This window comes from Mobula hypostoma, chromosome 15 (genome assembly GCF_963921235.1).
Source record: "Mobula hypostoma chromosome 15, sMobHyp1.1, whole genome shotgun sequence".
Lineage (NCBI taxonomy): Eukaryota > Metazoa > Chordata > Chondrichthyes > Myliobatiformes > Myliobatidae > Mobula > Mobula hypostoma.
In genome coordinates this window covers 40,485,129-40,499,261 of record NC_086111.1, presented here as the reverse complement: position 1 = coordinate 40,499,261, position 14,133 = coordinate 40,485,129, and the positions used below count along the sequence as shown (strand labels likewise).

Here is a 14,133-nt window from a genome sequence, read left to right as displayed (position 1 = left end):
GCAGCTGTAATGCATTTTGTAAAATTGATGACACTAGCTGAACTTCATGTTAGTTTGCCAACATAGAACAGTGAAACGTTATAACACATTTTTTTAATTTTACTCTTTATATAAAGTATGTACAATTAATTTCATCAGGACAATCAAGTTACAAAATATAAAAGGAGATAGACTTTATGATTGCATTTTTATCTAAAATAACACCTAAAACTGCAGTAGGCAAAAATAAAATTATTCTTCATGATTTTAAAGTTGAATCTCAGAAAGGTATAATTTCAGATATCAGTTCCTTCAATGCCAAAGTAAATACAAACACAAGCTCCTGCAGTGAAGTGCAAGGCATTAAAAAAAGTCACTAAGTTACAATAAAAAATAGATAATAAAGTAAATAAAAAGAGCAACAAGAAAGCAAAATAGTGAGGTCATGTTCATCTGTTCAGAAATCTGATGGTGGAGGGGAAGAAGCTGTTCCTAAAATGATGAGTGTGTGCCTGTAACTCCCCCCTGATGGCAGTAATGAGATGAGAGCTTGTCCTGTATGGTGAGAGTCTTTGATGATCCTGAGGCTCTGCCTTTTTAAGATGTTCTCGATGGTGGGAATTCTTGTTCCCATGATGGAGCTGGCTAAAATTACAACCCTCTGCAGCTTTTTTCCCCCCCCAGTCGTGTGCATTGGAGCCTCCCTACCAGACAGTGATGCCACCAGTCAGAATAGTCTTCACATCTGGTACATCTGCAGATATACCAGATCCCCTCAGATTTCGAGTGAGGTAAAGCCACTGACATGTTTCCATGACTACATCAATATGTTGGGCCAGGGTAGATTATTATTGAGATACAATGCGGAATAGGCCCTTCCCGCCGTACAGCCAAGCAACCCCTAATTAACCCTAGCCTAATCACAGGAAAATTTACAACAGCCAATTAACCTACTAACTGGTCCACCTTTGGACTGCGGGAGCAAACCAGAGCACCCAGAGAAAACCCACGCATTCCGCTGGGTGGACCTTCAGACTCCTTGTACACGACATCGGAGTTGAACTCTGAACTCCAATACCCCAAGCTGAAGTGGCACTGTGCTGACCGCTACATCACCGTGGTGATCCTCAGATATACGCCCAGGAACTTGAAGCCGCTGACCCCCAATGAGGACTGGTGTGTGTCTGGGGATATACAGTAAAAGCTACTCAAATACAGGCTCTTCCCTTCTTGCTAGCAATGGTTGAAACTCCATCTAAAGAGGGCAGATAACTAATTAACTAATTCTCATTAATAAATGCATATTACTAGCTATTAGACAAGCATTAATTAACTGGAATTTTCAGACAACTCCAAAATAATTTTGAACCCAATGAAACTAATTTTGATTATCATATACCTATTGTGGTCTGTTCATAGCTCCCTTGCTTCTGAGTCATAACAGCAGTCACACTGGCTTATATTGACATAGGATCACAATATTACAACACTATTCAAAGGCACTTCACAGGGTACTTAGCAAATAGAATTTGGTACTTGGAAACATACTAGGCCAAAAGCCTGGTTCAAGAGAGGAACTTAAGCATAATAGGAGGAATGAGAAGAGCTTAAATGAAGAATCCATTGCCTTTAGAGTTTAGTTGCGACAGTGAAATTCAGAAATGCTCAAAACTCCTGAATTGGAGTGGAAGTTATTGGGGGAGGGGGTGGTGTGTGTGTGTGTGTGTGTGTGGTGGTAGGGGAGAAAGATAGAATGATGTAATGATGGTTGTGGAATACAGTAAGATGTTGTAAAGTAGATAAATTGTTTGACCGTAATTCAAATTTAAGTCAATTCAGGTGAAGTGATGGAGTCTTGTTTGTTGGGACCCGAGTTTGTGATTGATACAGAAGGTGCTGAGTTCTGATTTTCCACTGGATATCGGATAAATATTATGACAAGTCCATTCCAGGACAGTGGATTGATAGATGAAACTGGCTGGAAAGTATGAACTGATAGCTAGGATTTGAATGATGATGCATGCTCTGCTGTTAAGGTCACAAGACATGGGAGAGATGAGATTCCCCTCCTTTTTCTTCTAATTTCCAGTGAGTACAGGCTAAAAGCCATCAAACATTTCTCATACATTAATCCTTTCATCAGGAATAATTCTCGTGAACTTCCTATAGACTTTCTCCATTGCTAGCACATCTCTTCTGAGATAAGGGGCTCAAAACTGCTCACAATACTTCATATGCAGTTTAAGCAATGCCTTATAAACCCTTAGCATTGCATCCTTGCTTTTATATTCTCATTCGCTGGAAATGAACACTAACATTGCATTTGCCTTTCTCACTAACAACTCTTCCTGCAAGTGAGCCTTTATGGAATCCTGCACAAGGGCTTCTAAGTCCCTTTGCAACTCTGACTTTTGAATTTTCTCCCGGTTTAGAAAATAGTCTACCCCTTTGTTCCTTTTACTAAACTACTTGATCATACACTTCCCAATCCTGTCTTCCATCTGCCACTTCTTTGCCCCTTCTTCCAATCTGTCCAAGTCCTTCTACAGGTGACCAACTTCCTCAGCACTACCTGTCCCTCCACCTATCTTTTTATCATCTGCAAACTTGGCCTCAAAGCCATCAACTTATCATTCAAATCATTGACATACAATGTGAAAGGAACTGGTCCCAACAAAGACACCTGTGGCAGACCACTAGTCTCCAAAAGCCAACCAGAAATCCTGCTGGCGTTTAGAGCAGCAGTGAAAGTCCTTCATTTCTGCCTGTGCATACCATTGCACAGGCCTTTAGAAGAATTCTTCTAAAGAAAGTAGGATCCTCCATTGCTGCTTCTGTAACAATTTCTTTTTGACCAATCACAGTTGTTAGCAGTGAACTGAACCCCGAACCTGCAGGACTGCTGGACCACTCTTAGTCTGGATTCTACTCTTTGACCTGTTTGGCATAGGTGAAAATACCAAGAGCAAAAGCACAAGGCCCTGACTCCAGCCAACATAGCTCTCCGGGTCATTGAAGCACACAAGCCTCCAAACCCTACAACAAGGTTGTCGTCCTACACTTTATTCCTACACTTTGCCTCCTGCCAGTCAGCCAATTTTCTATCCATGGTAGTACTTTTCCTGTAATACCACATGCTCTTATTTTGTTAAGATCATCACGTGCTGCATCTTGTCAAAGGTCTTCTGAAAATCCAAGTATACAACATACTTTTTATTCATCATACAACATCCATTTCGTCTATCCTGCTTGTTATTTCCTCAAATAATTCCTGCAGATTTGTCAGGCAAGATTTCCCCTTTAGAAAACCATGCTGTCTTTGGCCTATTTTATCACATGCCTCTAAGTACTTCCTTAATAATAAATTCCAACATCTTTCCAACCACTGAAGTCAGGCTAACAGGTCTATAATTTCCATTCTTCTGCCTCCCTCTCTTCTTAAATAGTGATGTGACTTTAGTGCAATTTTCCAGTCCTCAGGAGCCATTCTAGAATCTAGTGATTCTTGAACGATCTTTAGTAATGCTTCCGTAATATCTTCAGCCTCCTCTTTCAGAACCCTGGAATGTAGTCCACCTGGTCCAGGAAACTTATCTACCTTCAGACCTTTCAGCTTCCCAAATACCTTCTCCTTAGGAATAGCAACTACGCTGACTTCTGCCCCCGACAAGTTCTAATTTCTGCCATATTGCTAGTGCTTTCCACAGTGAAGGTGAACGCAAAACACTGATTAAGTTTATCCACCATTTCTTTGTCCCCAATTAGTACCTCTCCAGTATCATTCTTCAGCAGTCTGATAGCCACTCTTGCCTCCCTTACTTTTTAATACATCTGAAAAAACTTCTGGTATCCTTTTATATTATTGACCAGCTTACCTTCATATTTCATCTTTTCTCTCTATTGCTTTTTTAGTTGCCTTCTGTTGGTTCTCAAAAGCTTCCCAATCTGCTAATTTCCCACTATTTGTTTTCTATTTTATATGACTTCTGAATTGCTCTTAGAAACTCCAGCCTTTGCTGTTCCCTGCTGTCATCCCTGAGAGTATCCCTTTCCAATCACCTTTCGCCATCTCCTCTCTCATTGCACTGCAATTCACTTTACTCTACTGTAATACTCTTACATCTGAATCTATGTTCTTCTCTCTCAAATTGCAGGATGAATTCTAACATATTATGATCACTAGCTCCAAAGGGTTCTTTTACATGAAGCACCTTGATCAAATTTGGTTCATAACACAATACCCATTCAAGAATCGCTATTCTCCAAAGTGGGCTCAACCACACACTGCTCTAAAAAGCCATCTAGTAGGCATTCTACAGATTCCCTCTCTTGGGATCCAACACCAACCTGATTTTCCTAATCTACCTGCATATTGAAATCTCCCATAACTTTCGTAACATTGCCCCTTTGCAATGCCTTTTCTATCTCCTATTGTAATTTGTAAACCACACCCTTGCTACTGTTTGGAGACATGTACATTACTCCCATCAGGGTCATTTTACCCTTGCAGTTTCATAACTCCACCCACAAGGATTCTACATCTTCTGATCCTATATCACCAAAATTTAAGGATTTGATTTCATTTTTTTTTAACCAACAGAGTCACCCTACTTTCTCTGCCTACCTGCCTGTCCTTTCAATACAATGGGTATCCTTCGATGTGAAGCTCCTAACAATGATCTTCTTTCAACCACAATTTAGTGATGTCCACAATGTCATACCTATTAATCTCTAACCGTGCTACAAGGTCATCTACCTTATTCTGTACATTGTTCAAGTATAACACCTTCAGTCCTGTATTCATCTCCCTTCTTGATTTTGCCTCCATGGTACACTTCAACTCATCCCACAGACTGCAATTTTGCCCCGTAATCTGCCCGTCTTTCCTCACAGTCCCACTACAAACCGCATCTACCAGTAAACCAACTGCCACATCGTCAGCCCTATCACTCCAGTGCCCATCCCCCCGCCAAATTAGTTCAAATCCTTCCCGATAGCTCTAGCAAACCTGCCCTCAAGGATATTAGCCACCTGTGAGTTCAGGTGTAACCCGCCCTTTTTGTATGGGTCATATCTTCCCCAGAAAAGATCCCAATGATCCAGAAATCTGAAACCTTGCCCCCAGCACCAATTCCCCAGCCATACCTTAATCTGCCAAATTACCATATTTTTACCCTGGTTGGAGTGTGGCATAGGCAGCAATCCAGATATTACCACCCTGATGATCCTGCTTTTCAGCCTTCTACCTTCCTCACTATATTCTCTCTTCAGTACCTCTTTCCACCTATGTCTTTGGTACCGACATGTACTATGACTCCCAGTTGCTCACTCTCTGCCTTTAGAATGCAGGGGGGCAAATATTCCCGGCCCTGGCACCAGGGAGGCAACATACCATCCGGGTGTCTCTTTCACGTCCACAAAATCTGCTTACTGTTCCTCGAACTAGAGGATCCCCCATCACTGGTTGCACTCATCTTCCTCCCCCATCCCTTCCAAGCCACAGAGCCAGAATCGGAGCTGGAGACCCAGTCGCTGTAGCTCCATGGAGACATCCTCAGACGTATCAGAGAGAACAGTGCAGAAAAAGACAAATGTGGGTGATTCTCCAGTTATGACTGCAATAGGCTGGCCAGGTTCCATATTATCATCATCATCATGTTGCGTGTCATATGAAGTACAGGCAATCATGGTCTTTGAACATGATTGATTTTGGCCGATTTTTCTACAGAAGTGGTTTGCCATTGCCTTCATTGCCTTACAAGACAGGCATCCCAGCAATTATCAATACTCTTCAGAGACTGTCAGTGGTCGCACAACCAGGACTTGTGATATGCACCAGGTGGAGGGGGGGAGAGAAAGCAGGTGCTGCACCTTGCACAAGGGTGACCTGCAGGCGAGCGGAGGGAAGGAGTGCCTTGCACCTCCTCTGGTAGAGGCGTATTTCCACCCTTCCACCAGGGTTCCATATATAGGGGCAACAAGAATCAGGAGGAGAATCTTAACAGGTTAAGCTGCATCTGTGACGTAAAGGAATTGTCAGCGTTTTGAGTCCAAATAACATGGAGACAGAGAGGCCATTCAGCCTTTCAATCTTATCCTAGAAATGTAGCCCTGCCATGTGATTGACTATTAATACATCCTTGTTTGGCACAGGAATGGAAAAAGCTGCAATCTCAGCCAGGTCCATTAGGGAAACTACCCTCCCTACCACTGAGGACTTCTTGAAAAGGTGAAGTCTCAAGGATGCGGCTTCCATCGTTAATGGTGGGCGGCACGGTAGCATTGTAGCCAGCATAACACTTTACAATACAGGCAACCTGGGTTCAATTCCCGCTGCTGTCTGTAAGGATTATTCTAATGAGAGATGCAGAGATGGCAGAGGAACTGAATGCATATTTTGCGTCAGTCTTCACAGTGGAAGATGTCTGCAGTATACCGGACATTCAAGAGTGTCAGTGAAGTGAGGTCTGTGTAGTGAAAATTACAACTGAGAAGGTGCTCAGGAAGCTTAATGCTCTGAGGGTAGATAAATCACCTAGACCTGATGGAATGCACCCTTGGGTTCTGAAGGAAGTAGCTGGAGAGATTGTGGAGGCATTAATGATGATCTTTCAAGAATCGATAGTTTCTGGCATTGGACCGGATGATTGGAAAACTGCAAATGTTACTCCTCTATTTAAGAAGGATGGGAGGCAGCAGAAAGGAAACTATAGACCTGTTAGCCTGACATCAGCGGTTGGGAAGTTGTTAGGGATGAGATTATGGAGTACCTGGAGGCACATGACAAAATAGGCCAAAGTCAGCATGGTTTCCTGAAAGAAAATCCTGCCTGATGAACCTACTGTAATTCTTTGAGGAAATTACAAGCAGGGTAGACAAAGGAGATGCAGTAGACATGGTGTACTTGGATTTTCAGAAGGTCTTTGACAAGGTACCGCACATGAGGCTGCTTAGCAAAATAAGAGCCCATGGAATTACAGGGAAGTTACCAGTGTGGGTGGAGCATTGGCTAGTCGGCAGAAAACAGAGTGGGAATAAAGGGATCCTTTTCTGGCTGGCTGCCTATTACTGGTGGAGTTCCACAGGGGTTGGTGTTGGGACCGCTGCGTTTTATGATGTGTGTCAATGACTTGAACTATGGTATTAATGGATTTGTGATTAAATTTGCCGATGGTACAAAGATAGGTGGAGGAGCAGGTAGTGTTGAGGAAACAGAGAGCCTGCAGAGAGACTTAGATAATTTAGGGGAATGGGCAAAGAAGTGACAAATGAAATACAATGTTGGAAAGTGTATGGTCATGCACTTCAGTGGAAGAAATAAATGGGCAGACTATTATTTAGATGGGGAGAGAATTCAAAATGTGCAAGATACCCTAAAGGTATCCTAAAGAATCGTTGTGCAAGATACCCTAAAGGTTAACCTCCAGGTTGAGTCAGTTGTGAAGAAGGTGAATGCAATATTGGCATTCATTTCTAGAGGTATAGAATATAAGAGCAGTGATATGATGTTGTAGCTAGCATAACACTTTACAATACAGGCAACCTGGGTTGATATATGTTGATATATAAGGCACTTGTGAGACCACACTTGGAACATTGTGTGCAGTTTTGGGCTCCTTATTTTAGAAAGGATAAACAGACATTCGAGAGGGTTCAGAGAAGATTCACAAGAATGATTCCAGGAATGAAAGGGTTACCATATGAGGAATGTCTGGCAGCTCTTGGGCTGTATTTCCTGCAGTTCAGGAGAATGAGGGGGTGGGGATCTTAGAGAAACATTCTGAATGTTAAAAGGCCTGAACAGATGAGATATGGCAAAGTTACTTCCCATGGTAGGGGATTCTAGGACAAGAGGGCACGACTTCAGGATTGAAGGACGTCCATTTAGAACAGAGATGCGGAGAAATTACTTTAGTCAGAGGGTGGTAAATCTGTGGAATTTGTTGCCGTGAGCAGCTGTGGAGGCCAAGTCATTGGGTATATTTAGGCAGAGATAGATAGGTTCTTGATTAGCCAGAGTATCAAAGGGTATGGGAGTGAAGGCAGGGGAGTGGGGATGACTGGAAGAATTGGATCAGCCCATGATTGAATGGCAGAGCAGACTCGATGGGCCGAATGGCCTACTTCTGCTCCTATATCTTAGGGTCTTATGAAGTTTGTACATTTTCCCGTGACCATGTGGGTTTCGTCCGGTTGCTCCGGTTTCTTCCCACAGTCCAAAGACAAGCCGGTTGATAGGCTACTTGGCCATTGTAAATTGTCCCGTGATAAGACTAGCATTAAACTGGGGAGAATGGCTGGGTGGTGTGGCTCGAAGGGGCGGACGGGCCTATTCCGCACTAAATCTCAATAAGTAAATAAATACTGTAAGTTAAGGCCCCTCTCCATCCAGGGTATGCCCTCTTTTCATTATTACCAACAGGGAGGAGACACAGGAGCCAGAAGATACACCCTCAATATTTTAAGAACAGCCTTCTCCCTCCATCGTCAGTCTTTCAAACGGTCCATGAACCATGATGAAGTTCTTGGCCCAAAATATTGACTGCTGATTCTCCTCCATAGATGCTGCCTGACTTGTGTGTCATGTCGCTAAAAAAACTACACCTAATTTCTTTTTTATTTCAAAAACATTAGTCATAGACATGGAGACATCTACCATATATATCTGTGTCTATATTCCTTAAAGTTAGAACCATAGAACATTTAAAGCACAGAAAACAGGCCTTTCAGCCCTTCTTGGCTGTGCCAAACCATTTTCTGCCCAGTCCCACTGACCTGCACCTGGACCATATCGTTTTTCTTAAATGTTAAAAGTGAGCCCGCATTTACCACTTCATCTGGCAGCTCATTCCACACTCCCACCACTCTCTGTGTGAAGAAGCCCCCCCAATGTTCCCTTTAAACTTTTCCCCCTTCACCCTTAACCCATGTCCTCTGGGTTCTTTTCTCCCCTAGCCTTAGTGGAAAAAGCCTGCTTGCACTCACTCCATCTATACCCATCATAATTTTATATACCTCTATCAAATCTCCCCTCATTCTTCTACACTCCAGGGAATAAAGTCCTAACCTATTCAACCTTTCTCTGTAACTCAGTTTCTCAAGTCCCGGCAACATCCTTGTAAACCTTCTCTGCACTCTTTCAATCTTATTAATATCCTTCCTGTAATTTGGTGACCAAAACTGCATACAATGTTCTATATATATTTGCTGTGAAAATTTCACAGATTGTTTACATTCGTAGTGGCATCTAGTCCATGCATCCTCCAACATGAACGACAGCAAGCTGGAATGTATTAGTCAGCAACAGTCCCTTACGGACTTCTCACTGCACTAGTAGACCCACATGTTCTGGGCACACCAAAGTGCGACTTCCATTGAAATGAGGAGTCATGATGTTTGTCTCAATATGCATCCCTGGGAACAGCCAATGGATCAGAAGGTGACTTTAACGCAGCTACAAATCTTGACAAGAATTCTGTCACCCGTTTCCACACCTTTGTAAATGTGCAGTCCTTGAATATCACTCAAAACTTCACACATCTCTCCTGTAGATTCAGCAATGGGAAATAATGCAGAAAAGCGAAAGCAATCGTAGTTATGGGAAGCAGTCATTAGAATCAACCAACAATTAACTTGAAACTAGTAAATAATAAATTGAAATACCTGTAGTGATGGCATGTGGTGTACAGTGTGGCCAGCTCCTGTTGTTGATTGCATGCTCAGATATGATTAGGACTGTATTAGCTGGAACTTTGGGCTCAAAGTGGCAACAAGACATTGAATCAACACTGCCTGCTGACAGACTCCCTACCTCTTCTCCACACTTTTTGTGGATACCAGCTGAACTTACACTAATCTTTTCACTCAGATGATGCCCAGCGTAACTCGAACCATGTGTGTCTGCTTATTGAACGCCGTTTTGTAACAAATAAGACAATCTGATTCTAACCAAGGCACCATAATTACATCACACTCTATATTCTAGGAAAGGTGTAACATTGAGTTTATTAGAGCACTGGTTCCATGATGAACTGTGCCAATATCAGTAAGGGTTAAAACTCCAGTAGTACTCTGCAGAAGCTTATTTTATACAAGTGACAAGGCCTTCATGAACGGGCTGATAAGATTTAAAAAATAGCTTTTATAAATTAGTTACGCATGACATCATATCTTTGACATTTTGATAAGATAGGCAATGCTTATGAAAACAATATCCTTTTTGCTGTAGGGCAATACAGTAGGATTACTTGTTTCAAGCCAACAACACTGACTTCTGCAAATCTTGTATAATGATAGATGTGCTTTTACATTGTAACTTGTAAAACTTTCTATTTAATGACAATATGACTCCTAGGAGCACTGATAAGGTTTACTGTTGATGACTTTCTAAATTAACTATTTTCAGCTGTGAACTATACAAAATAATCGATATGTAACAACAATATTTGGTTATTCCTGCAGTGCAGAGCAAAGCTACTTAAGGTTTAGTATGTTTTACTTACGTGTCATCAATAAAAGTTATGCCGAAGTATTCCTTTTCTTTGAGGTTAAAATGAGATGCCACCAAGTCCAGCAGTTCCCTGGACAGAAGCTTTGGCTAAAAAAAGAACACAATAAAATTAATAGAACTTGGGAACACCAAGGAAATTAAGTCATTTTTTCCACTGCATTAAGTTCTATAATTGTTGCTTTCATGTCTCACTAAAACACATTTCCAGCTTGTTCCCTCTTCTTCACAGCCCATGTCAATGTGAGCTTTCGTCTTTTTTTAAACAAGCATAATTATTTGAGACATCCCTCTTATTTTGGGGCCTTAATTTAATGATAGCCTTGGTCAATTATACAAAAGGTCTCAAAGTAAGGTGAAATGGTAAACATCTTGGAATCCTGTTTTGATGAGACTTCAAGGATTGCCCAGAAGAAACTGATTTGAGTTGCTTTTTTTTCTTTTCTCTCTCACCCTCTCACTCATATTCATATAGCAGCCACTGCAAATATAATCATCAGAATATAAATTGGAAGGAGTTAGAAAAGTGAACCTGTCCTGTGACTAAGTAGCATAATCATTCTTCTCTTCTAGGCAATAGAAGGTGAAAGTTGTACATTGTTTTAGGTAGTTGTCACTAGCATTGCTGTTGCAAAAAAAATTGTTAGCGTGGCTGTCAGTTCTAAAAAGGGGACTGTCATCACTTGTTTTGTTAGTATGAGAAGAGTCTAATCAGCCTCTTTTGTGGCATCCTCAGTCTAACTAAAGAGCTGATAACAGTTTGTCGCTCTGTCAAATATAAATGGTAAGACCTGAAAGAATTCAGGTCCTCAACACTCAAGCACAGCTGTATAATATATAAATAGAACAGGCAGATCATTATAGGTTGATAAGTGACTGACATTGGTGGGAAAGCTGGATCACACTCCCAGCCAGCTCAAATCAGATACAGTGTGGAAACCTTGTCCGATGCTTAGGCTGAGCAAATAAAGATACCAGCCAATAAGAGAAGCTATTAAATGCCAAGAGGGTGAATCTCTTCTGTCCCTCTCGGTCTGCTGGCTTGTTAGGAGTTTCTTAAGTATTCCAAATTGTTCAACTTACAGATACAGTGTGGAAATCTTGTCCGATGCTTAGGCTGAGCAAATAAAGATACCAGCCAATAAGAAAAGCTATTAAATGCCAAGAGGGTGAATCTCTTCTGTCCCTCTCGGTCTGCTGGCTTGTTAGCTGTTTCTTAAGTATTCCAAATTGTTCAACTTACAGTACATTTCACATTTCCCCCATTAGATATCCTGACAATGTTAGTGAAAGATTGAAGTTGCGTCTCCAAGTCTGTACACATCAGTGCCAGGAGGGACAGGAAGCATTCTGAGCGAAAACCAAAAATTATAGAGGAACAAAAGCAGAACCCAATTTTAAGTTGCAAAGGAACAAGGAGGTACTCGAATAAGCAAACCTACAGTAGCTATAATTCAAGGTGAAGAACTGCAAGTTCATCTCATTCCGATCTGGAAAAGTTACTGGCGCCGTTGGCCAATGAAGGTTCACATTGTTAAAGGTTTGTTGCACTATTTTGAAATGTGATTGAAAAATCAGAGACATGTCAGAGTAGTTGAAGTTAATTTCAACATCTAGAAGTTTAAAGACAAAAACTTTGGAGACAAGGGACTGCAGATAGTCATAGTCATACTTTATTGATCCCGGGGGAAATTGGTTTTCGTTAGAGTTGCACCATAAATAATAAATAGTAATAGAACCATAAATAGTTAAATAGTAATATGTAAATTATGAAATACAAGAGGACAGAAGTTGGGATATTATGTTGAAATTTTATAGGACACGGATGAGTACTGTGTTCAGATTTGGCCACCTACTTACAAGAAAGATGTGAGAAAGATTGAAAGAGTGCAGAGAACATTTTCAAGGATGTTGCCAGGACTTGAGGGCCTGAATTACAGGGAAAGGTTGAGTAGGTTAGGAATTTATTCCCTAGAACATAGAAGATTGAGGGGAGATTTGACAGAGGTATACAAAATTGCGAGGTGGACAGATTAGTTAAATGCACGCAGCTTTTCCCACTGAGGTTGGGTGAGATTACAACTAGAAGTCCTGGATTAAGGGTGAAAGGTGAAACGTTTAAGGGGAACATTGGGGGGGGCGAAATATCTTCACTCAGAGGGTGGTGAGAGTGAGGAACAAGCTGACAGTGTAAGTGGAGGATGTGGGTCCAGTTGCAACATTTAAGAGAAATTTGGATAGGTACACAGGTGGGATGGGTATGGACGGCTACGGTCTGGGTGCAGGTTGATGGGACCAGGCTGATTAATGTTTTGCTATGGAACAGATGGGCTGAAGGGCCTGTTTCTGTGTTGTAGTGTTCCAAAAGGAATTATTCCTGATGCAGGCTTTCAACCTGCAATGTTGACAATTCCTTTCGACCCACAGATGCTGCGTGACCTTCTCAGTACCCCCAGCAGATTGTTTGTTGCTCAGAAAATGTCTCTGGATTCCATCCATCAGACATTGGACTGGATATTAGTGTTTGTTCTGCAGAAATTAAACTGTCATTTCAGACAAGCACAGACAAAGATCCTACCATTGTTGTCTAGAATGCATTGCTTCTTAAAAGCAGCAAATATCTACCCACAGTTGTCCTACTCAATTCTATTCCACAGAGAATGTTTTAATATTGAAAATAAAGATACACACCAAACACCACAAAAATTTGTATGTTTCCATTTAGATCCAAGTCTCCTTTTATTTGACAATATTGTTTTAATTAATGCAAGGCAGTGTCTCTGCCACAGAAGCTTAACGTCTATATTGCTGTATCTTATTCCCACAGCTTTTAATTTTTTTGGAGATATTTTAAATTATTAAATCTGTTTAAAAGTTTCTTTGGAAAGAAAAACATAATTAACATTTTTGTTCTGACCAAGAGTTTTCAAGTTGAAGTGTTAAATTTGCTTCTCTTTCCACAGATGCTGAATGACTTCTTGAGTGTTTACAGCTTTTTTTAAATTTCAGATTTTCAGCACCTGTAGTATTTTGATGTTTTTTTCCCCCGTCTCCTTTCTTACTCTCTTCCACTTCCTGTAGCTGATTTGAAATCGCCTTAACTAACGTGACTAAAACCACTTGATCAGACTGTACTAGTCAAAGATTCAAAGTACATTATCAAATAATGTATAAATTATACAATCGTGAGATTTGTCTGCTTACAGGCAGCCACAAAGCATGAAACCCGAAGGAACCCAATTGAAAAAAAGATCAATGCCCAATGCACAGAAGAGAAAAATACACAAATCACGCAAACAATAGAAGCGAGCAAAAGCATTCCAAACCAAATTGAGTCTTGCCATCGGAATCCCCGGAGCAGACTGGCGTAGGCCCAAGCCTCTGTCTCAGTTCATTATATTAGCGGGCCAAATCGCTGCAAGCTCGCAGACTCAAAGCACAGCAGCTGGGGCAGTCTGACAGCCTCAGCATCATGGAAAGAGGAGTGAACATCACGAGAGAGCAAGCAAAATCGGCTCGACTGTTGTCTCTGGTCCCAACACCTCACCTTTCCAGTCTATCTGCGTCAGTGTTTAAATTGTCCAAACAGTGCATCTTGCCTCGCATTAAGACCCAGGCTCCACCACAGTGAAATGCTCTGGGCCTAG

General features: G+C 41.4%; 1 protein-coding gene across 1 annotated transcript in view; it reads right to left on the bottom strand.

Annotated features, from left to right (window-relative positions):
- Positions 1-14,133, bottom strand: part of LOC134356790 (FERM domain-containing protein 4B-like) — a 222,682-nt gene that overhangs the window by 157,485 nt on the left and 51,064 nt on the right. The window contains exon 3 of the mRNA XM_063067932.1: positions 10,482-10,576. Coding sequence (XP_062924002.1) covers positions 10,482-10,576 — 95 coding nt within the window. The remainder of the gene's footprint in view (positions 1-10,481; positions 10,577-14,133) is intronic.